Source organism: Salmo salar, chromosome 26 (genome assembly GCF_965601325.2).
Source record: "Salmo salar chromosome 26, fSalSal1, whole genome shotgun sequence".
In the NCBI taxonomy this organism is placed as follows: domain Eukaryota; kingdom Metazoa; phylum Chordata; class Actinopteri; order Salmoniformes; family Salmonidae; genus Salmo; species Salmo salar.
In genome coordinates, this window is record NC_138316.1 from 41,491,030 (window position 1) to 41,517,567 (window position 26,538).

Genomic DNA, 26,538 nt, shown 5'->3' on the forward strand with positions numbered 1-26,538 from the left:
AGCAGGATAACACAGCCAGCTGCAGAGGAGGGAGCAGCAGGATAACACAGCCAGCTGCAGAGGAGGGAGCAGCAGGATAACACAGCCAGCTGCAGAGGAGGGAGCAGCAGGATAACACAGCCAGCTGCAGAGGAGGGAGCAGCAGGATAACACAGCCAGCTGCAGAGGAGGGAGCAGCAGGATAACACAGCCAGCTGCAGAGGAGGGAGCAGCAGGATAACACAGCCAGCTGCAGAGGAGGGAGCAGCAGGATAACACAGCCAGCTGCAGAGGAGGGAGCAGCAGGATAACACAGCCAGCTGCAGAGGAGGGAGCAGCAGGATAACACAGCCAGCTGCAGAGGAGGGAGCAGCAGGATAACACAGCCAGCTGCAGAGGAGGGAGCAGCAGGATAACACAGCCAGCTGCAGAGGAGGGAGCAGCAGGATAACACAGCCAGCTGCAGAGGATGGAGCAGCAGGATAACACAGCCAGCTGCAGAGGATGGAGCAGCATGATAACACAGCCAGCTGCAGAGGATGGAGCAGCAGGATAACACAGCCAGCTGCAGAGGAGGGAGCAGCAGGATAACACAGCCAGCTGCAGAGGAGGGAGCAGCAGGATAACACAGCCAGCTGCAGAGGATGGAGCAGCAGGATAACACAGCCAGCTGCAGAGGAGGGAGCAGCAAGATAACACAGCCAGCTGCAGAGGATGGAGCAGCAGGATAACACAGCCAGCTGCAGAGGAGGGAGCAGCAGGATAACACAGCCAGCTGCAGAGGAGGGAGCAGCATGATAACACAGCCAGCTGCAGAGGAGGGAGCAGCAGGATAACACAGCCAGCTGCAGAGGAGGGAGCAGCAGGATAACACAGCCAGCTGCAGAGGAGGGAGCAGCAGGATAACACAGCCAGCTGCAGAGGAGGGAGCAGCAAGATAACACAGCCAGCTGCAGAGGATGGAGCAGCAGGATAACACAGCCAGCTGCAGAGGAGGGAGCAGCAGGATAACACAGCCAGCTGCAGAGGAGGGAGCAGCAAGATAACACAGCCAGCTGCAGAGGAGGGAGCAGCAGGATAACACAGCCAGCTGCAGAGGAGGGAGCAGCAGGATAACACAGCCAGCTGCAGATGGACACAGTCAAGGCCACACAGGAAAGGAGGAATGGATGGTGTGTGTATGGGGGGGGGGGTGTAGGAAAAAGAGAGCAAGGGCAAAGAGAGAGATGATGTGTATTAGTGATGTGTGAATGATCGTTCCTGTTCATGTTGGTATTTTTGTACACTATGATGTGTCTCTACAACGAAGGAAGCGAACAACTCTTCAGGGGTACTGAGTGCATTTGAACGGAAATTATTGAACCATGTAGTTTCAACTGGAAAGAATGAAACCAAGCCATAACAAATGGAAATCCAGAATGTCTATTTTCCACTCCCATAACGTGTACAGACAGTGAGTGCGTGTCTATGACTAACAGAGAGACATTGTGTATATTAGTTAAAGCTGTTGAGAAGATAAACAGCCTATTCATTAGGATGAAACATTCAAGTGGAACTGACAACATTTTAACTACTTTGCAGATATGAAACAAACAGAATCATAATATCAGAAAAATATATCAAATTCCTTGTTTATGCTACAATACCAACTTTCTAAGAGGTTTTAAAAATAGGTTCTATTTGATTCAAAAGACAACCATGAACAGGTAGGCCATTTGATCAACATGACTGTAAAGTTCCCAAATATTAGAGGACTCCCGTGGTATTTACATACTTGCAGAAATCCATTCAGGTGTATTTTGCCATTTGCTTTATAATGATCTAATGTTGCGCTGTTGCTACTGCCTGTAAACACACAGTCCAGTTCAAAGTGAATGATGGCAGGTCTTACTGCCTGTAAACACACAGTCTAGTTCAAAGTGAATGATGGCAGGTCCTACTGCCTGTAAACACAGTCCAGTTCAAAGTGAATGATGACAGGTCCTACTGCCTGTAAACACACAGTCCAGTTCAAAGTGAATGATGGCAGGCCCTACTGCCTGTAAACACACAGTCTAGTTCAAAGTGAATGATGGCAGGTCCTACTGCCTGTAAACACAGTCCAGTTCAAAGTGAATGATGGCAGGTCTTACTGCCTGAAAACACACAGTCCAGTTCATAGTGAATGATGACAGGTCCTACTGCCTGTAAACACACAGTCCAGTTCAAAGTGAATGATGGCAGGTCCTACTGCCTGTAAACACACAATCCAGTTCAAAGTGAATGATGGCAGGCCCTACTGCCTGTAAACACACAGTCCAGTTCAAAGTGAATGATGGCAGGTCCTACTGCCTGTAAACACACAGTCTAGTTCATAGTGAATGATGGCAGGTCCTACTGCCTGTAAACACACAGTCCAGTTCAAAGTGAATGATGGCAGGTCCTACTGCCTGTAAACACACAGTCCAATTCAAAGTGAATGATGGCAGGTCCTACTGCCTGTAAAACACACAGTCTAGTTCAAAGTGAATGATGGCAGGTCCTACTGCCTGTAAACACACAGTCTAGTTCATAGTGAATGATGGCAGGTCCTACTGCCTGTAAACACACAGTCCAGTTCAAAGTGAATGATGGCAGGTCCTACTGCCTGTAAACACACAGTCCAATTCAAAGTGAATGATGGCAGGTCCTACTGCCTGTAAAACACACAGTCTAGTTCAAAGTGAATGATGGCAGGCCCGTGGGGAAAATTGCTTATTTGCATATAGGCCTACTGCAGCTCTGATTGGCTATGGCGCACCGGTCTGTGTAGAGTCAGGTCCTGGACAAGACAGATGTTTTTATTAGGTTTTATTTAGTGCAGTGTGCGTTCCCACTTTATATTGCTATAGAATGTTCAATTGCCTTAATGTACGTCATTCCCAAACAGTCTGAAAACGTGAAAATGACCATATTTAGGTATATATATATATATATATATATATATATATTTATTTATAAAAAAAAAATTGAGTGCGCACCTAAATATGGTCATTTTCACGTTTTATTACCCATATATATATTACGCAAATATCTATTCTCCCATATATCTATCAATTCTATATGCAAACATCTATTCTCCCATATATCTATCAAGTCTATACACAAACATCTATTCTGCCATATATCTATCAAGTCTATACGCAAATATCTATTCTCCCATATATCTACCAAGTCGATACACACACACAAATATAAAGCTGTCATATTCTTCTTGGGGGTTTATAGGAACAGATTTTAATAAGATTTCATGTTGCTAAAACACTGACAATTCCACTTTAAACCCATTTATGGGTGATGGGAAGGGTTGCAAAATTCCTGGAACTTTCAATAAATGACCGTGGTTTTCCATAAATCCTGGTAGACGACTATTATGATTAAGGATAATTAGAGAACAGTGACTATTTCTACAGATAGAAATCTGACACACTTTTCTGTTCCAGACTATTCCATACATCTATTCTCCCATATATCTATCAAGTCTATACGCAAATATCTATTCTCCCATATATCTATCAAGTCTATACACAAACATCTATTCTCCCATATATCTATCAAGTCTATACACAAACATCTATTCTGCCATTTATCTATCAAGTCTATACGCAAACATCTATTCTGCCATTTATCTATCAAGTCTATACGCAAATATCTATTCTCCCATATATCCATCAAGTCTATACGCAAATATCTATTCTCCCATATATCTATCAAGTCTATACACAAACATCTATTCTCCCATTTATCTATCAAGTCTATACGCAAACATCTATTCTCCCATATATCTATCAATTCTATACGCAAACATCTATTCTCCCATATATCTATCAAGTCTATACGCAAACATCTATTCTCCCATATATCTATCAATTCTATATGCAAACATCTATTCTCCCATATATCTATCAAGTCTATTCCAAACATCTACTCTCCTATATATCTATCAAGACGATTCCATATATCTATCAAGTCTATTCCATATATCTAACAAGACTATTCCATATATCTATTAAGTCTATTCCAAACATCTATTCTCCCATACATCTATCAAGACTATTCCATTCATCTATCAAGACTATTCCATACATCTATCAAGACTATTCCATACATCTATCAAGACTATTCCATTCATCTATCAAGACTATTCCATACATCTATCAAGACTATTCCATTCATCTATCAAGACTATTCCATTCATCTATCAAGACTATTCCATACATCTATCAAGACTATTCCATACATCTATCAAGACTATTCCATTCATCTATCAAGACTATTCCATTCATCTATCAAGACTATTCCATACATCTATCAAGACTATTCCATACATCTATCAAGACTATTCCATACATCTATCAAGACTATTCCATACATCTATCAAGACTATTCCATTCATCTATCAAGACTATTCCATTCATCTATCAAGACTATTCCATACATCTATCAAGACTATTCCATACATCTATCAAGACTATTCCATTCATCTATCAAGACTATTCCATACATCTATCAAGACTATTCCAAACATCTATCAAGACTATCCCATACATCTATCAAGACTATTCCATTCATCTATCAAGACTATTCCATTCATCTATCAAGACTATTCCATACATCCATCAAGACTATTCCATACATCTATCAAGACTATTCCATACATCTATCAAGACTATTCCATACATCTATCAAGACTATTCCATTCATCTATCAAGACTATTCCATTCATCTATCAAGACTATTCCATTCATCTATCAAGACTATTCCATTCATCTATCAAGACTATTCCATACATCTATCAAGACTATTCCATACATCTATCAAGACTATTCCATTCATCTATTAAGACTATTCCATACATCTATCTCTCTAGCCACACTGACAAAGGCCCAGGTGTAGTACAGGCAGCGGGCCGGGGCAGCGGGCCGGGGCAGCTAGTGAATGACGACAGCAGGTGCTGGCTACACTGTGTTGCTGACGTGGCATCTGAGGACTCTCACCAGCCTCGCCTTAAATAAAAAGAGGCTTTTTGAGGCAGCACAAACACAAGCACATTGTTGGGCTGCCACTTACTGGACACAGCATCTGCCACTGCCGAGCCAACTGGTAGCCTTTAGTACTGTGACAGGAGCCAGACCCCGGCACACTAGCATCAGCCTGGGCAGCTAATGCTACGCCTGTTCAGAGATTAGGATACGTTTCTGCACAGACTTCTGAGCAAGTGAATGCTATGCCTGTTCAGAGTTTGGGCTACTGCAGTTCTGCAGTTCACTAATACGTTTCTGCACAGACTTCTGAGCAAGTGAAGGCTATAACAGATATGGTATTGTTTGAGTGGTCTTTGTCTCCAGAAAAGGTCCCCTGAGCAAATGATTGTGCATCATCTTGACTTGATGTCAATTAGTAATAGTTGCAGGAAAATGTGAGTAACTAGAGCAGATCAAGGACAATGCATTGTTTCTCTCCAGACTAATACAGATGTTATTAGTCTGTCTTCTCGTAACAAACTCCACCACCTGCACTGTGTACACCAAATACAATACGCCCCCAGTCACACAGACAGGATGTTGACATGGAGATGTTTTGGAAGGGTCTGGCAGCAGATGAGCTCAAGTCTAGTTGGAGCATCCCTTCCTTTGATTTAGTAAGGGGAGTGGACTCACCGCTCACAACCATCAAAGTATTCACTCTGGCCCTGTCGATACTTGGATCCGACGCAGAGACAAAATGTCTGACTGCACTTTGACCTGGCTGCAGCCCTTTGATCCAATGGGAGAAGCAGCAGTGAGCGTCGATCCACTATGAACGCTTATTTTTTCAGAGGGAACTTCTGGGGGAACTTTATTTGTGGTGTCAAATACAGTACAAGCACATAAAAATCACACAGGACTGCAATACATTCAAACACATGAATGTTGAGTCAGGTTGACAAAGTAGGTCCAGGATGGAACAACATGTACTGTAGCGAACAGTCCCTGCTCAGCTAGCTAGCGCTGCATCAGGCCAGTCTTCCATTACAACCCTACAGTGTCTATGAGAGAAACTGTGCATGGCTCTGGCTCTGCCTGGGGGAGATAAGGAGTGTTGAGAAGAAGCAGAGGGAAGTTGGTTAGCATTCCTCTACCTAGATGCCAATTGGTTGAAGCAAATCATGAAAATTCACGACAGCTCAGTCTATTGGGGGGGGGGGGGGGGGGAATAGCGGTTAGTGCACTGGCATGTTTATTTGTTATTTTATTTACCCTTATTTTACCAGGTCAGTTGACTGAGAACACATTCTCATTTACAGCAACGACCTGGGGAATAGTTACAGGGGAAAGGAGGGGGATGAATGAGCCAATTGGAAGCTGGGGATGATTAGATGGCCGTGATGGTATGAGGGCCAGATTGGGAATTTAGCCAGGACACCGGGGTTAACACCCCTACCCTTAACAATAAGAGCCATGTGATCTTTAGTGAACACAGAGAGTCAGGACACCCGTTCAACATCCCATCCGAAAGACGGCACCCTACACAGGGCAATGTCCCCAATCACTGCCCTGGGGCATTGGGATATTCTTTAGACCAGAGGAAAGAGTGCCTCCTATTGCCCCTCCAACACCACTTATACACTACATGTATAGTAATAAGACTTTTGAGAACACTTTAGAAGATGACTAGTAATATCAGAGTCCCCCAAAAATAGAGGTGTGTGTGTGTGTGTGTGTGTGTGTGTGTGTGTGGTTGGAATGAAGCTTATTTAGGAGTTGAGGCTGGTACAATGCACACGTATACAAGGAGAATGCAGCCTGTGTGAAAGGGAGGACAGAGGAGGTGTGTGTAGCTCAGACGGAGAGGAGGTCAGCTCACCACAGCCGTTCTAATGAGGCTAGTCCATGTAAACAGCATTCCAGCAGGGGAAGAGATACATGTGTTCTTAACAGGTTGATCCATTACATACTACCATATCCTGTACTGCATCTATTCTACAGCTCACAGGACTCTGGTCAACTTTCACAGTTAACAAGGATTATAGTTAACAACCTTATATATCATAACTTTAACTGTAGTTACTGTGGCAAGGGGGCTGCCCCTAACCACCCCATATCAAGGTGATGGAAAAGGATTGAAACTGTAGAAACCATTGACAGTATACACAAAGTTATTACTACACTTATTCAAAATGGGAGGCCCAACACACAGCCTCCTGTTGAAAACACTTCCTGGTATGTATACGTCTTCCTTTCACGAGAGCCAAATCAGGACGTTCCCTGTTTAAAACATGCACGGTACAGAAGCATATGACGTTTTCACATAACCCAGTGTTCTCGGATTGGAGCCTATTTTAATGACGAACACAATCACAGTAAGCACAGCGGTTTGCAGCCCACTATAATTGGGCAGTTTATCATCTCATTTCGTCATTATCTTTACATTACAAGTAGGGCTGACCCAATTAGTCGACTGGTCAATTAATATATATATATATATATATATAATATAGCTCAAAAAAATAAAGGGAACACTTAAACAACACAATGTAACTCCAAGTCAATCACACTTCTGTGAAATCAAACTGTCCACTTAGGAAGCAACACTGATTGACAATAAATTTCATATGCTGTTGTGCAAATGGAATAGACAACAGGTGGAAATTATAGGCAATTAGCAAGACACCTCCAATAAAGAAGTGGTTCTGCAGGTGGGGACCACAGACCACTTCTCAGTTCCTATGCTTCCTGGCTGATGTTTTGGTCACTTTTGAATGCTGGCGGTGCTTTCACACTAGTGGTAGCATGAGACGGAGTCTACAACCCACACAAGTGGCTCAGGTAGTGCAGCTCATCCAGGATGGCACATCAATGCGAGCTGTGGCAAGAAGGTTTGCTGTGTCTGTCAGCGTAGTGTCCAGAGCATGGAGGCGCTACCAGGAGACAGGCCAGTACATCAGGAGACGTGGAGGAGGCCGTAGGAGGGCAACAACCCAGCAGCAGGACCGCTACCTCCGCCTTTGTGCAAGGAGGAGCAGGAGGAGCACTGCCAGAGCCCTGCAAAATGACCTCCAGCAGGCCACAAATGTGCATGTGTCTGCTCAAACGGTCAGAAACAGACTCCATGAGGGTGGTATGAAGGCCCGACGTCCACAGGTGGGGGTTGTGCTTACAGCCCAACACCGTGCAGGACGTTTGGCATTTGCCAGAGAACACCAAGATTGGCAAATTCGCCACTCTTCACAGATGAAAGCAGGTTCACACTGAGCACATGTGACAGACATGACAGAGTCTGGAGACGCCGTGGAGAACGTTCTGCTGCCTGCAACATCCTCCAGCATGACCGGTTTGGCGGTGGGTCAGTCATGGTGTGGGGTGGCATTTCTTTGGGGGGCTGCACAGCCCTCCATGTGCTCGCCAGAGGTAGCCTGACTGCCATTAGGTACCGAGATGAGATCCTCAGACCCCTTGTGAGACCATATGCTGGTGCGGTTGGCCCTGGGTTCCTCCTAATGCAAGACAATGCTAGACCTCATGTGGCTGGAGTGTGTCAGCAGTTCCTGCAAGAGGAAGGCATTGATGCTATGGACTGGCCCGCCCGTTCCCCAGACCTGAATCCAATTGAGCACATCTGGGACATCATGTCTCGCTCTATCCACCAACGCCACATTGCACCACAGACTGTCCAGGAGTTGGCGGATGCTTTAGTCCAGGTCTGGGAGGAGATCCCTCAGGAGACCATCCGCCACCTCATCAGGAGCATGCCCAGGCATTGTAGGGAGGTCATACATGCACGTGGAGGCCACACACACTACTGAGCCTCATTTTGACTTGTTTTAAGGACATTACATCAAAGTTGGATCAGCCTGTAGTGTGGTTTTCCACTTTAATTTTGAGTGTGACTCCAAATCCAGACCTCCATGGGTTGATAAATTGGATTTCCATTGATTATTTTTGTGTGATTTTGTTGTCAGCACATTCAACTATGTAAAGAAAAAAGTATTTAATAAGATTATTTCTTTCATTCAGATCTAGGATGTGTTGTTTAACTGTTCCTTTTATTTTTTTGAGCAGTATATATATGTATATAATCCATTGCGGAGGCCGTGGGGATGGCTCAGTCCAGGAAGAAGGGGAGTGGGCTAAAATGAACATCTCGCTCCAGAATGCGCTCTCTCCCGCCTATTTGTGCACATTCATTGTTTCATAATTTCCTTTCATTTCCCCATTACACATATCACCAGTAGTACATTTACCATTAATTCCTATATTTTTCTAATCTACAATGTTTGTTTGGTTACGGTAATTTCTGTTCATGCATTTAATATATTATTATTTCAGAGTCTTCTACCGTTTTCATTGTCGGAGTGGACACGTTTTTTACAGAGCACACAACCTATGCTACCCTTGTGAGAAACAAGTTTTGGTTTATTTCATTCCATTTTACGAGTTTAGTCATTGTCTTTTGTTTGGAGCACTCCTGTCAATGTTGAGTAAGGACGCACACCTGATTACTCATAGAAGTAGGCCTATAGCCTACCTGGCCTGGGCGCAAATGTAGGCATATAAACAGTGGTGGAAAAAGTACCCAACAGTCATACAATACTTGAGTAAAAGTAAAGATATCTTAAGAGAAAATGGCTCAAGTAAAAGTAAGTCACCCAGTAAAATACTAATTGAGTATTTTAAAAGTCTAAAAGTATTTGTTTAAAAATATATTTAAGTAGCAAAAGTAAAAATCATTTCAAATTGCTTATATTAAGCAAACCAGACGGCACCATTTTCTTGTTTTTTTTCCATATACGGATAGCCAGGGGCACACTCGGACATCATTCACAAAGGAAGCATTTGTGTTTAGTGAGTCGCCAGATCAGAGGCCAGGGATGTTCGGTTGATAAGTGTGTGAGAATTTGACTATTTTCCTGTCCTGCTAAGCATTCAAAATGTACTTTTGGGTGTCAAGTAAAATGTATGGAGTAAAAATTACAATATTTTCTTAAGGAATGTAGTGAAGTAAAAGTAGTAAAAAATACAAGTAAGTAAAGTAAAGTACAGATACCCAAAAAACTACTTAAGTAGTACTTTCAAGTATTTTTACACCACTGCATATGAATGCACCCATTGGGGGATCTGATAGTATTTCTGATTGGCTTAATGCACCACCACCACTAATGAGCTGAAGAGCTTCTCAAAGTCATGTTTTCTTCACCTCAAACAGCAAGCAAACATAATATGTTTTTACATCCACTGAGGATGACAATAGTTCCTCAATGTATTCCAGCTCGCTTCGTTTCGATAACTACTCAGCATGAAAGTGCAAAAATGTCATGCTCTAACCAAGTGGAAACTTCCTAAAATAGGCCTACATGATTACTTATTATCCCTTGTGGAAATAGCCTATAGCTGTGTCTGTCCCGCTGGAAACGGAGGGCCCAGAATATTTTACACAATGTCACAAGTTTGCTAGCAAGAGCTTCCAGCCAGACTCAAGTTAATAGTTAAAACAAATGTTTAAAGTTTGTTGCAGACAGGCCATATGTAGCCAATATATATAAAAAACATATCATGACCAAGATTGGGCATCTATAAGGTCTTATTTATGCATACATTTAAGCAATGATATATATGTATGACACACAACTAGTCAAAAGTATATATATTTTAAAAATCAGGATATTTTCTACCTGCAGGCTGCAATGTTATTATTTGTTGGCTTCATATGCTTTTAAGGTTTATCATTGTCATTTAGATAGATTTTTGATTAACCACATGACAATGATTTTGAGATACGAAGACGTTGTTATAAATGTAATGAAAATGTGCATATGAAAGCCATATCTGGCACACAGATCGGTATATATTTATTTTTATACATTTGCAAAATTTTCTAAAAACCTTTTTTTTTTTCTCACTTTGTCATTATGGGGTATTGTGTGTAGATTGATTAGGAAAAACTGTAATTGAATACATTTTAGAATAAGGCTGTAACATAACAAAATGTGGAAAAAGTCAAGGGGTCTGAATACTTTCCAAATGTGTGTCTATATATGGAAAAATACACGTTTTAACATTTCTACCAAACACACGTTTTAACATTTCTACCAATCACACGTTTTAACATTTCTACCAATCGATTGGTTGAAAAAACAGAACTTTCATTTTTTTCTCTTTTTTTTGAGACAGCACTAATTACAACCACAGGGATTGAATCCATTTAGCTCGTTTATTTCCTGAAGTGGATCATCTCTGACATGTATATGATCTTAATGAGGCAGACAACTAGATCTACTAGAAAGTCTGACCCAGAACCAGTCACACCAGCAACCTAATGGGGTGAGAGAATAACACAGGTGAGAAGGAGTATAATCCCACCTTTACACCTTTAGCCTTTTCTGTCATCTATACGATGTTAGGAGGAACTGGAACTGAGCCTGGATCTGCTGACTGTTTAGTCAACCAGTCGATACCGTAGGACTACAGTTACAATACCTTGTGTAACCTCGCACGAGCACACACACACCTCACCCCAGGGCCTCAACACACGCCCTCTCAATAGACACACACACAGGGTGATTTGGTTTCACACAAACAAAATGGACACACCAGATTCTACACCAGAAAGCCGAGAGCTCAATGGATCCCAATCTGTCTGGTCTTTCTGTTGCCAAGGGGAATGAAAAACAACCACTTCCAGTGGACAGTAAAGCCCCCCCCCCCCCCCCCCCCACTCCATGTCTGCTGCTGACCCCGCCCTGTGTGGAGGGAGACATACAGTACAGCCCTAATCCTGCTGAGCATTACAGGGCGGGTTGGTATTACATGTGCTGTGTGTGTGTGTGGTGTGTGTGTGTGTGTGTGTGTGTGTGTGTGTGTGTGTGTGTGTGTGTGTGTGTGAGAGAGAGAGAGAGAGAGAGAGCAGGGTAGTGATGAAGGATAGAGCAGAGAGGAGAAGCTGCTGACCTGGGCTGACTCACTCAGGGAGTGTTTCTGTTGGCCGTACATGTCGTAGTGGGAGTACAATAGTAGCATGTTGCCTTGGGCCAAATAATCATTACTGCAGCTCCATCCACAGACAGTAACTAGTCTGACCCTCCAGATTCCTTACTGCAGCTCCATCCACAAAAACGAACTAGCCTGACCCTCCAGACTCCTTACTGCAGCTCCATCCACAGACAGTAACTAGCCTGACCCTCCAGACTCCTTACTGCAGCTCCATCCACAAAAACGAACTAGCCTGACCCTCCAGACTCCTTACAGCAGCTCCATCCACAGACAGTAACTAGCCTGACCCTCCAGACTCCTTACTGCAGCTCCATCCACAGACAGTAACTAGCCTGACCCTCCAGACTCCTTACTGCAGCTCCATCCACAGACAGTAACTAGCCTGACCCTCCAGACTCCTTACTGCAGCTCCATCCACAGACAGTAACTAGCCTGACCCTCCAGACTCCTTACTGCAGCTCCATCCACAGACAGTAACTAGCCTGACCCTCCAGACTCCTTACTGCAGCTCCATCCACAGACAGTAACTAGCCTGACCCTCCAGACTCCTTACTGCAGCTCCATCCACAGACACTAACTAGCCTGACCCTCCAGACTCCTTACTGCAGCTCCATCCACAGACAGTAACTAGCCTGACCCTCCAGACTCCTTACTGCAGCTCCATCCACAGACAGTAACTAGCCTGACCCTCCAGACTCCTTACTGCAGCTCCATCCACAGACACTAACTAGCCTGACCCTCCAGACTCCTTACTGCAGCTCCATCCACAGACACTAACTAGCCTGACCCTCCAGACTCCTTACTGCAGCTCCATCCACAGACAGTAACTAGCCTGACCCTCCAGACTCCTTACGGCAGCTCCATCCACAGACAGTAACTAGCCGGAGGTCTTCTACAGAGATTATTTTCTTGAATCCATGTTTTAGGGGAAACAGTCTGCAAAGTAGGCTACATTTCAATCAAAGCAAGTTGCATGATCCCGATTCCTCAGTGGTGAGTGTGGGTATACTTACTGTGTCCCACCTGGATTTCAAACCATATATCTCCTGGTCACCATCCTATTCTCCAACCACTAGCTCACACTGCAGGCTCAGCACTGATAGAGAGAAGAAGCTAAAAGGCAACCAGACTATAAAACATCTTTAAGTCTAATTAACGGCTTTGTTACGTCACTAAGCCATGCGGAAGGAGTTTTATTATTTTTTACTTTATTTAACTAGGCAAGTCAGTTAAGAAAAAAAATCTTATTTACAATGACGGCCTACCCAGGCCAATCCCGGACGACGCAGGGCCAATGGGACTCCCAATCACGGCCAGTTGTGATACAGCCTGGAATCGAACCAGTGTCCGTAGTGACGCCTCTAGCACTGAGATGCTGTGCCTTAGACCGCTGCGCCACTCGGGAGCCCTCACAGAGTTGATATGTGTGTGTGTGTGTGCATGCACGTGTGTGTGCAAATTAGAGGAAGCTATGCACACACACTAACAGCAGTGCCAGGAGCCTTGAATCGGGCTCCAGTGCGTCCCCCAGCTGCTCCCACACTAAGGCCCTGTGACAGCTCCTTATTCTTCAAAGGCAGAAAATGATGATGCAAGCACAGAAAGAGCAGCGTAAGTCACTCCGGACTGCCTGCTCCTGACTCGCTCCCAGGGCAGCCAGCTGTCTCCACCCACACCTACAGGTAGCACAGAACTAGTCTTTCTCCTCAGAGATTATTGTTCTGAAGTGCTAGAAAAATGTCTTGATACGCGTCATCCTTAATGAATCTATACTCCCTACCCTTCACTGAAATCACATATTAGCTTTCTTGTTTATCTCAAATTGTTGCCATGTTCCCACAGCTGTCTTTTATTATGATGGCTTTTTAACTGCGGGATAAAAACTAATCTTGACCGCAGGCCAATTGTCTTGGACAGGTAGAAAAAGTATTCTGTTGGTGAAAATGTTGTAAAACAAATTGTAACTGATCACAATGTATCATTGTTGTTGCAGCTTAGTTTATAACGACATTTGATTAATACTAACCCTGGCTAACTAATACTAAACCTGGCTAACTAATACTAAACCTATTCAGTAAACCATCTCTAAGGGGGGGGGGGGGGGGGTCTTTAACAGACAATCCATCTGGATTGGAGTGGTAGCTACAGGCTAGAGCTGAACAAGTCAACGGGCTATCCTATCTGGCCCTTATCTCTGCAATCTGCCCACCCTTTTCCTCCCATCAATCTGTCAAGACTGTTTGCACTCTGCTTGTACATGTCGCGTTGACAATAGTGTGTGTGAGGCAAACCACTACGTTGAGCATTTGACAAACATGTCAGTTATCTCCAAGACGATACACTGGTTTCCTGAGCTGGCCTATGATTACTGATGAGCAGTATGGAACAAACAGAACACAGTTAGAGGCAAGAGCAACTCTGAAACTGAACAATTGATTTCAATTGGGTTGTATTGAGGTAGTTTGGTTTTTCTGAGGTGGATCCCAATGTAGCTCAAGTTCCCAATGCTAAACATCTTGTCCACATAGGGTTCTGCTGTATCTAGGAAAGAAATGTAAACAATGTTAGGAAATTATGGACATCGGCTAGGTGCCAAATGGCTAGAGGAGAAAGATGGAACCATTAGTAGTAGTGGATAGAGGAGGACAGGAGGAGAAAGATGGAACCATTAGTAGTAGTGGATAGAGGAGGACGGGAGGAGAAAGACGGAACCATTAGTAGTAGTGGATAGAGGAGGACAGGAGGAGAAAGACGGAACCATTAGTAGTAGTGGATAGAGGAGGACGGGAGGAGAAAGACGGAACCATTAGTAGTAGTGGATAGAGGAGGACGGGAGGAGAAAGATGGAACCATTAGTAGTAGTGGATAGAGGAGGACAGGAGGAGAAAGATGGAACCATTAGTAGTAGTGGATAGAGGAGGACGGGAGGAGAAAGATGGAACCATTAGTAGTAGTGGATAGAGGAGGACGGGAGGAGAAAGATGGAACCATTAGTAGTAGTGGATAGAGGAGGACGGGAGGAGAAAGATGGAACCATTAGTAGTAGTGGATAGAGGAGGACGGGAGGAGAAAGATGGAACCATTAGTAGTAGTGGATAGAGGAGGACGGGAGGAGAAAGATGGAACCATTAGTAGTAGTGGATAGAGGAGGACAGGAGGAGAAAGATGGAACCATTAGTAGTAGTGGATAGAGGAGGACAGGAGGAGAAAGATGGAACCATTAGTAGTAGTGGATAGAGGAGGACAGGAGGAGAAAGATGGAACCATTAGTAGTAGTGGATAGAGGAGGACAGGAGGAGAAAGATGGAACCATTAGTAGTAGTGGATAGAGGAGGACGGGAGGAGAAAGATGGAACCATTAGTAGTAGTGGATAGAGGAGGACGGGAGGAGAAAGATGGAACCATTAGTAGTAGTGGATAGAGGAGGACAGGAGGAGAAAGATGGAACCATTAGTAGTAGTGGATAGAGGAGGACGGGAGGAGAAAGATGGAACCATTAGTAGTAGTGGATAGAGGAGGACGGGAGGAGAAAGATGGAACCATTAGTAGTAGTGGATAGAGGAGGACGGGAGGAGAAAGATGGAACCATTAGTAGTAGTGGATAGAGGAGGACGGGAGGAGAAAGATGGAACCATTAGTAGTAGTGGATAGAGGAGGACAGGAGGAGAAAGATGGAACCATTAGTAGTAGTGGATAGAGGAGGACGGGAGGAGAAAGATGGAACCATTAGTAGTAGTGGATAGAGGAGGACGGGAGGAGAAAGATGGAACCATTAGTAGTAGTGGATAGAGGAGGACAGGAGGAGAAAGATGGAACCATTAGTAGTAGTGGATAGAGGAGGACGGGAGGAGAAAGATGGAACCATTAGTAGTAGTGGATAGAGGAGGACAGGAGGAGAAAGATGGAACCATTAGTAGTAGTGGATAGAGGAGGACAGGAGGAGAAAGATACAACCATCTCCATCCCACATTCATTGTCATCCTTCAGTGATCCCTACACACTACTCACAGCAGTACGTGACCTAGAAACATGACCTTACCCCTCAGTAGTTCCAGAGACATGCGCCTGGCTGATGGCAGCTTGAGTGTCACTATTCATCTCAATCAATCCAAAGCTTGATTAATTGGAGCACTTGAGAGACAGGGCATGTCAGGAGCTAACAGCTAACTGTTGGTGTTGGCAGAGCTCCAAACAGAGTAAAGCCTCTCGTAAGTGATATCTTCCGTCAAGCGTTAACATCCTGTCTGTGCCCGTGGCCCCGAGGTGAGCTTCTCAACTGACAGCCACTGGAAAATGACTGTGTGCCCAGCTTTGGTTTTGCAACAATAATATAGAAATCCCCTGAAGGAAATATGTTTATTTATTTAACTAGGCAAGTCAGTTAAGAACAAATTCTTATTTACAATGACGGCCTACTCCGGCCAAACCCTAAGGACGCTGGGCCAATTGTGCGCCGCCCTATCGGACTCCCAATCACGGCTGTTAGTGATACAGCCTGGTATCCTACTCATAACGCTTATCCGACCTTATCCGACCTTATCCGACCGTATCCGACCGTATCCGCTGCGTTTAATAAGCAGTGCTACTACAAAGCTCAATGATAAAGTATTGAATCGCTTCAACCATTTATGGCCATTAGCAAATGCAGTGAGCTAATGAGCCATTATCTTAAATAGCCTTCATAACGTTCCTGTTTGTGGTAGGCATTTATTTAGAGCATGAGCTACGTGCTTGAAGGGAGTGTCTCATACTATCTCAAGGCTAAAGCCAAGAGAATAATGTGCATCATAAATCACATCTGTCAGAACAATGCTAGCAGGTATGTTGCTATATTCTCATTATGGATTTCTATGTTCGCAAATGTTGACCTTGAGCCTAGAGTTAACTGAGGTAGTGGTTTGACAGGTAACACTACTCTATAGTCTCTGTTGTAGGTCCAGCTGAATGGCTATGTCAGTGGATATATGTACATACTGGCTGCCTGAATAGTGCTTGACAGCTGGACCAAAGGTTAGATGTGTGTTAGCTAGCTAGCTAGTCCGGGGGCTCTGACATTAGCGTAAAAACCAGTAGCACATTGTTCTCTCAGGAGTGAAATGGTGGCCGACCCAGCCCCCCCCCCCATGTTTGAGTGGGAGTCAAGTCAAGGTAATGTACCATCAAAGGGAGGGAGAGAGGAATGAAAAGACAGGAAGATATCTATTGCATACTCCTCGCCTCCTTCTTAAAACCCATTGGATGAGAAAGCCAGAGGTCCCTCCCCTCTGACCTTCTGCTCCAATGGGTTTTGAGAAAGAGGCGAGGAGAGAGGAGTATGGAATGGAGACACTCTCAGTGTCTTAATTCAACCTTAACAGCAGTCTTAAAAGCTCTGTTAAGAATATTAGAGGGAAGCAGGATTCTGTTCCACACAACTAACTTGTAGAAATTTACCTTGGATGAATAGATTCTTGATTTAAACCGAGTTCACACTGCTACATCCCTATACCTCTTAAAGCCACTGTCTGGGTGAGATGTGTTCCATCTCCAAGGTTAGACTGTTGCGGTGAGATGTGTTCCATCTCCAAGGTTAGACTGTCTGGGTGAGGTGTATTCCATCTCCAAGGTTAGACTGTCGGGGTGAGATGTGTTCCATCTCCAAGGTTAGACTGTCTGGGTGAGGTGTGTTCCATCTCCAAGGTTAGACTGTCAGGGTGAGGTGTGTTCCATCTCCAAGGTTAGACTGTCGGGGTGAGGTGTGTTCCATCTCCAAGGTTAGACTGTCGGGGTGAGGTGTGTTCCATCTCCAAGGTTAGACTGTCTGGGTGAGGTGTGTTCCATCTCCAAGGTTGGGGCCAGTTCCATGGTCAGTGATCATGAGCAAAGGAGACGAGGAAAGGAAGATGTCAGTATTGGTACTAGTCAGCTATAGAGTGGACTGGACTAGGCCCTAGTTCCCTTTGTCCCTCTCCTAGTTCCCTTAGTCCCCCTCTCCTAGTTCCCTTAGTCCCCCTCTCCTGGGCCTTAGCATTACTAAATCAGTAAAGGGCAGATACGCAATCTCACTGTGCAAACAATTAAATGCTGCACCTCTGCACTCAAAAACCACTCAATTGTGCCGGCGTGTTAGAGATTAACCCACAGGGCTTACACATTAGCTGTCCAGAGTGGAGACACACACATTAGCTGTCCAGAGTGGAGACGCACACATTAGCTGTCCAGAGTGGGAGACGCACACATTAGCTGTCCAGAGTGGGAGACGCACACATTAGCTGTCCAGAGTGGGAGACGCACACATTAGCTGTCCAGAGTGGGAGACGCACACATTAGCTGTCCAGAGTGGGAGACGCACACATTAGCTGTCCAGAGTGGGAGACGCACACATTAGCTGTCCAGAGTGGGAGACGCACACATTAGCTGTCCAGAGTGGGAGACGCACACATTAGCTGTCCAGAGTGGGAGACGCACACATTAGCTGTCCAGAGTGGGAGACGCACACATTAGCTGTCCAGAGTGGGAGACACACACATTAGCTGTCCAGAGTGGGAGACGCACACATTAGCTGTCCAGAGTGGAGACACACACATTAGCTGTCCAGAGTGGGAGACACACACATTAGCTGTCCAGAGTGGAGACACACACATTAGCTGTCCAGAGTGGAGACGCACACATTAGCTGTCCAGAGTGGGAGACACACACACTAGCTGTCCAGAGTGGGAGACACACACATTAGCTGTCCAGAGTGGAGACACACACATTAGCTGTCCAGAGTGGAGACACACACATTAGCTGTAAAAACACAGAGGCTGTAAAAAATAGCACCCCTTGATCTTGGTCACGTTTTGTCATTTCAAACACTTGGCTTTCAGACTGGTATCAGAAACTGCTTTAACAGTACGGCTGGATGAATCTAGAGCAATATTTCTCCCTCAAACACTTGACTTGTAATAGGCCTACAGTATAGGTGTTCATGTTCTCATATAGAACGAGGCAAGTAAGTACTGTACACCAATCAGGGTCAGGGTTGACCAAAACACCTGCTTGTCCAGTTCTTACAATTAGTTCAGAACACTAAAACTGTACACTTTCCAAAGCCACCTAAAACAATATAGTCCTCAGTCACACAGTACGAGTGTGATGCCACTCTGAAGTGCTCCTCAAGGAATGTCAGAAGGAATGTGTACACTCCCACGTTCAATGAAACCCAAGCTACTGTAAACAGACTGTGGTCAGACGGCGAACCACCGAGATGGAAAAAAGAGGATAGTTGCCAGGGTATTCTGGTGAAATAAGGTTCAGGTGTTGTTGTTGTGTGACATACAGATGAATGACAGAGGATGTGGGGGGGGCCTGTAAATCCCTCTGCAATGTTCAGAAATAGAGGGTGCCCCTAAATAACCTACTGGGCTTGTTATTCAGACAACCTACGCCTCTGACAAAGGTAGCACAACTCAGTAATAAACAACTCATTTTGAGTTTGTCCTTCCTTCCAAGCTCTGTTGCCGCCCATCTCAACAGATTCAGAATTTATTTGATTGAACTATTATGTAATGACAACCTTGGCTGGTGCTTTGGGTTCTGGTCTGGTATCCAAAAACAAGGGGGAAACAGTGAAACAAGAAGGCACAACTGTAGCCATTCAGAAGCTGCTGTGGGCAGAGGAAAAAGCTCCTCTGTGTACAATATAATCCCTGCACAGCTGGATGAAAACTGCAATAAAGCTTTCTATAGAGCAGGAGAACTCTGGCCACAGGGACAGCTGGGGCCAGACACTGTTGCATAAGAACACACAGCTCATCCCATCTATTAGGTACAAGCCAACAGAGTCTGAACACACAGCTCATCCTGTCTTTCAGGTACAAACCAGGTTGATCATAGAGCAACGGTTTCTTCATTACTGGAAACTGTTTTTATTGCACCATCAACCACAGCTGCTGTACTACTACACTACACATAGACTGATAGGAGGTACTGTAGACTGGCTGACACAAACAGCACTGTAGACTGGCTGACACAAACAGCACTGTAGACTGGCTGACACAAACAGCAGTGTAGACTGGCTGACACAAACAGCACTGTAGACTGGCTGACACAAACAGCACTGTAGACTGGCTGACACAAACAGCACTGTAGACTGGCTGACACAAACAGCACTGTAGACTGGCTGACACAAACAGCACGGTAGACTGGCTGACACAAACAGCTGTCATGACGTTGGCCTGGGGGTAGTTTATGACCCCCCCCCCCCCCATAAATACCTTTCTCCCTTCCCTCTCTCTTGACTCTACAGAAGGAATCTTGAAAAGCCTTTGTTAAACATATAGAGTCTGGGAACATCAAAAGGTGGGGGAAAGGAACCATATTTCGGTAATCCAACCAGTTGAAAATATGCGTTGGTACTTAATGTATATGATGTCAGTTCGGTTGTCATCTGAGACATTCTTATTAATGATAGGACGACAAACTGTATCTGGGAAAGTCTACACATTCTAGTTATCAGATTCACATGGAATTGTTGTGCAATTTAAATGTTTAAATATGAAACTATTTGTGAAAAGATGAAATGTAATTTTAGCTTCCAAATGAGAGAATTGGGTTTTCATGAGTGAACTATGCTCAACTCAGTGGCCCGCCCATGTGAACAGACATGGGTTGTAAACACGGCCAGCATCTACGACCAACCTACCGAAGCGCAGCGCAGAGTAAATATTTATTGCATTTTCCTTTTCCAAATGGGCGGTAAATTAGAATTCATAAGATACTGTATTTACAATAGCGTAGCTTCTCCCTTTGTTCCTCAGTCTTCCCGCTCTTTCACTCAAACCCAACCTCCTTTCCTTTGTGTAACCAGCCGTCATGTCGGCTCCGTCCACCAGGGACATTTTCTGTATGACATCATTTGCATTCTGTGTATATGTAATTCTGTGTGATTATTTAGGTATTTAGTAAATAAATAATTAAACCAAAGTTTGTATTGCTGATTCAACTTGTTAGCCAGGGTTCGTGAAGATAACCAAGAATTTACAACTTTCAAATGAGACTGAAATAAGGTGAGGATTAAATATTGAGTGCTATTGATGTAAAATATTACTAGGTCTTTAAGAGTTTATTCGGAAGATAACAGCCCTAAACATTATTTTGTGGTGCCCCGACTTTCTAGTTAATTATCTTCCTGATTAGCGTAATCAGGTAATATTAATTACAGAGAAATTATTTTTTTAGAATAGCATGTCATATCACTTAATCCGGCATAGCCAAAGACAGGACACAGCATTGTAGACTGGCTGACAGAAACAGCATTGTAGACTGGCTGACAGAAACAGCATTGTAGACTGGCTGACAGAAACAGCATTGTAGACTGGCTGACAGAAACAGCATTGTAGACTGGCTGACTGAAACAGCATTGTAGACTGGCTGACTGAAACAGCATTGTAGACTGGCTGACTGAAACAGCATTGTAGACTGGCTGACTGAAACAGCATTGTAGACTGGCTGACTGAAACAGCATTGTAGACTGGCTGACTGAAACAGCATTGTAGACTGGCTGACTGAAACAGAACAAAATAATTTTGGCTCATTTTGTATCCATGAGAGGAAACCAGCACCAGAAAACTCAGCGAAAAAAATAACCATCACTGTTACAAATTCCAAAGGATTTTTATTGCATGGGTGTCCTTACCTCCAACACTGGCCCTGCCCCCAGAATGATCTGCTCCACCCCGCTGGCGAATCCCTTCTGGCTGAGGGCAGTCAGGTGGTGAATCAGGAAGTTGGTGCTCTGGGTCTTTCCCGAGCCGCTCTCCCCAGAGATGACGATGCACTGGTTCCTCCGCCGCTGAAGCATGGCATGGTAGGCCACATCCGCCACGGCGTAGATGTGCGGCTCCAGGTCTCCCAGAGCGTGGTTGTCGTACATCTTGACGTACTTAGGGTTATAGATGGGGAGGAACTGGAAGGGGTTAATGACGATGAGGATGCTGCCTACGTAGGTGTAAATCCTCTCCTGGCGGAAGCGCGAGCGTAGGTTGTCCAGCAGCGAGCGCTCGGTGAGCTCCGGCAGGCAGCACAAGTCGGCGTGGTCACCCCTGACCTCCTCCTGTGGCAACAGGCCACGCTCCGTCATGCGCCGGCGCTCCTCGGTCACACGCAGCCACATCTGCAGGCTGCCGCCGTAGTGGATGGAGCCATCCAGATTCTTCTGCCGCAGCAGGAAGCGGTAGTCCTCCCCGCCGCCTGAGCCCGAGCGCTGCTCCAGAGCCCCGCGGGGCCACAGCATCATCCGCTGGACTGGGCAGTCGCTGGGGTTCAGGATCCATTCTTCCCCGCCAAATTCCTTGACCTCGGCTAGCACATAGCAGCGGTCGCGGTCCAGACGCAGGCGCTCCAGGCAGCGCTCGATGGCCTCGGCGGCCGTGGTGCTTTTGCGGGCGCTGACGGGGCAGTAGATGGTGCCCTCGGCCAGAGAGCCCGGATAGATGCGCAGGGTGAACTCCGAGTCCTCGTAGCGTCCTCGCCTGCCCAGCGTGCCCACGCCGCCGATCCCGCCGCCGTGGCCGCCATCACGAGCGCTCATGGTGTCACAGGGGTTCCCATTAGCAGTCACTTGACCTCGCACGTCCTTCACTAGGCCGGATGGGAGACTGCCTCAAGACATCACCGCTGGAGGAGACAGAGAAATAGAGGAGGGTTAGAGATGACAAGGCAACACACAGAGAGGTTAACACCGTAAATCATTCGTCACTGAATCCACCCCAAAAAATTGCATTTCATGTTATTATGTAATCTATGAAAAATGTCCAAATGAGTTTATAGCTGGCTGGGCAACATAAAAAGACTGGAACATTCAGGGATAACAGCATCTGGGCCGACTAGATTACACTGCACAGCAGCAGCAGTCCATCCCCATGCCAAGACTAGCAGCTGCCAGCTTCTCCACTGAACACACAATAACACCATTCAAAACCTTAATATACACCCAAAGGTCCTGATGGGGTGACTGGTGTCCACAGAGAGAAGAGAAGAGCATTATGAGACAGTCAGAGACAAAACATCTGTCCAACTGGACTGTCCTAAACTCATCAACAATTTGTGACAACTACTTATGTAAAAAGGCTTTATAAAATACATTTGATTGAAGGATGGACAATATAAATGGCCTAAAAATCGGTATAAACGTAGCATTAGTCAGTCTCTCTGGTGTGTGTGTGTGTGTGTGTGTGTGTGTGTGTGTGTGTGTGTGTGTGTGTGTGTGTGTGTGTGTGTACGTACAAACTACTAAGCCCTCTATTGTCTGGGCTCCTCTCTCCTGTATACAGCTCATTCCCCTGGAGACTATACTGAAACCATCCACAATACCTCACACAGAGTGTACACAACTACAAAGGTAGCATAGATATTCAGGTATTCACTAGTTTTGTGTAATTTGTTTTGCATAGGCCAATGATCAGACAGCCTACAGGGAGGTGGTCAGAGACCTGGCCGGGTGGTGCCAGGATAACAACCTATCCCTCAACGTGACCAAGACTAAAGAGATGATTGTGGACTACAGGAAAAGGAGGACCAAGCACGCCCCCATTCTCATCGACTGGGCTGTAGTGGAGCAGGTTGAGAGCTTCAAGTTCCTTGGTATCCACATCACCAACAAACTATCATGGTCCAAACACACTAAGACAGTAGTGAAGAGGGCACGACAACGCCTATTCCCCTCAGGAGACTGAAAAGATTTGGCATGGGTCCTCAGATCCTCAAACATTTCTACAGCTGCACCATCGAGAGCATCCTGACTGGTTGTGTCACTGCCTGGTATGGCAACTACTCAGCCTCCGACCTCAAGGCACTACAGAGGGTAGTGCGTACGGCCCAGTACATCACTGGGGCCAAGCTTCCTGCCATCCAGGACCTCTATACCAGGCGGTGTCAGAGGAAGGCCTAAAAATAAAAATTGTCGAAGACTCCAGCAACCGTAGTCATAGACTGTTTTCTCTGCTACCGCACGACAAGCGGTACTGGAGTGCCAAGTCTAGGTCCAAAAGGCTTCTTAACAGCCATAAGACTCCTGAACATCTAATCAAATGGCTACCAAGACTATTTGCATTGCCCCCACCCTCATTTTTACACTGCTGCTACTCTCTGTTGATTATCTCTTTTACATATTACCTCGACTAACCATTGCCCCCGCACATTGACACTGTATGTAGCCTCGCTACTGTTATATTTTGTTGCTCCTTAATTATTTGTTATTTTTACATTTTTCTTGTAATAAAAAAATAAAAAGTTGTACTTTTCTTAAAAATGCATTGTTGGTTAAGGGCTTGTAAGTAAGCATTTCACTGTAAGGTCTACACCTGTTGTATTCGGCACATGTGACAAACATTTGATTTGATGTAATTGAAACTGGGCGTACAGTCGCACCCTCCTGTATGTCGAGCCATTTGAATGTAAACTTTTTTGTTGTTAATCAAAATGCATTTTTGGGCAGAAATTCCGTTTGGAACATGTGAACTTTCATGTGCCTTAATAACAAACTTGTATGCCATCTGTAAATATGAATAAAATTGTTCAATTACGAGCCTAGTTGGTTTAGCCGCAGAAAAAGTCAGCAACCTTCCCGCTAGTCATGATTGGCTGAGATCATGAGTGAGCTGGACATCCAGAGAGATGAGTTTGGATTGGTCTGCCATGTAGCACGCTTCTATCTGTAACATGAGCTAGCTGGTCAGTATGTGTAGGAAATCCTTTCTAACAACGTTTTTTTTAGAAGATATCATCTAGTAGACTGTATAAGTGTTGCTCTCCACTTTCTGCAGGGCCGAGTTTTGAAATCAGTGGAATTAGAGTATGATAGCTAAGGAGATTCTGGCGTTTGATTGCAAATATGCAGACAGAGTCAAAAAGAGAACACACAGAAGGCTGTTGTATATAACACCCGTCTCCAGATTACATATTCAAACTAAGGACAACCATGGCATCCGACACAGTGAGGGAGAAGCGTCCATCCATGTATACGGGTAAGATTGAATGTAGCTAGCTAGCTAGCTACATTCAGATAGTACACGTTTCTAATTTTGTCAGAAAGTCATTTTCATTTCAAGTGTACTGCTAGCTAGCTAGCTAGCGTTTGCTGGCTGTCTCGCTAGCTAATGTTACGTGTATGATCTGTGTAGTTATATTATTCATATCTCAGAGCCATTTGCATAGCTAGTTATAGCCTAATGTTAGCTAGCTAACATTGAACCTAGTTGGTTAGCTACCTGGAGACTCATGCAGGGTAGTAACGTTATGAGTTGGGATTAAGGTTCATTGTTTAGCTAGCTAGCTACATATGCAAGTAACCATTTCAATAGAATGTTCATGACGTCACCGCGACAACTGTCAATAGACGTAGCTGGAATAAATTAATACACCCGTAGTATAAACCAGCCTTTAGTCATGAAACCTTTGGTTGTTTAGTACATGGCCTCACATGTGAATCCTTAAAGAGCTGGGTGGGGCTAAAGCTTTAGAGAGTGTGAACGATGCTGAATGGGTGTAGACAAAGAATTATTGAATGTCCAATACCAGAGCCAATGAGAACCATTTGCCATGTGAACATGATTGTGTTTACCACAATTCCTCTCACAATGTATCAGCTAGAAACATACACAGATGCTGCTTTGTCAGTCCAATATATGGTGTTATTTCTGTTGCTAAGGACAAAACTGTTCCTGCCCATAAAAACCTGCATGTGGGGAGAGAAAAAAAATGAAAACAGGAAATGGAACAGGGAAGCATATAGGTGGCACGCCATCACCAGCTGGGTCCTAATACAATGCTGCACCCTTCTCTCCAATTTCCTGCCGGCCTACATTCAACCCCCCCCCCCTGCATACGTCCAACACACACACCCCTGCTAACCAGATTGTGTAAGGCTGGGCACACACACACTGGGGGTATTAATGGTGCACTTCGCTGTGTGTGTATGTGTATGTGTATGTGTGTGTGTGTGTGTGTGTGTGTGTGTGTGTGTGTGTGTGTGTGTGTGTGTGTGTGTGTGTGTGTGTGTGTGTGTGTGTATGTGTGTGGTGTGTGGTGTGTGTGTGTGGGCCGGGTGGTGGAGCAGATGGACAGTGCACTGCTTAAAGGATAGGGGTTAATAGATTTAGGGTTGTTCTCCCTCCGTGGCTGACTGGCTGGCCATGCCGAACCATGTTCACCACATCAGGACAATCAACTAATGCTCTCCTCCAGGGAATCACCAGCCCTTAGCAATCACCGCAACTGTCTGGGTGGGGTCTAGAATCTCATCTCCAGTTTGGATTGGAGAGGCACAGCTGAGGTAGAGGGGGGAGCTTGTGTCAGCCCAAGACTGAAGCTGATTACGGGGTGGTGCATAATGTTAGGGGTACTTCTTAAAGTACTGTGTATTGATTAGTAGAAGTACCGTACATGACAACTGTATATTCAATCAAATAAAACATAGTATCCAGGTTAAAAACAGTGTAGAGTAGACCATACTCACTGATGATTACAACCAGCAATCTGTTTTTAAACTGCCAGTAAAACTACACAACTATAGGCCCAAGTCAACACATTCCTTCCAGCAGGAGCATTAGGC

The 26,538-nt window shown here is 44.9% G+C and overlaps 1 protein-coding gene across 1 annotated transcript in view; it reads right to left on the bottom strand.

The window, feature by feature from the left end:
* myo9aa (myosin IXAa) overlaps nucleotides 1-26,538 on the bottom strand; it is a 202,080-nt gene that overhangs the window by 148,423 nt on the left and 27,119 nt on the right. Inside the window, 1 exon segment of the mRNA XM_082969734.1 lies at nucleotides 21,625-22,604. Within this exon segment, the coding sequence (XP_082825860.1) occupies nucleotides 21,625-22,518 (894 nt within the window). The 5' untranslated portion in view covers nucleotides 22,519-22,604.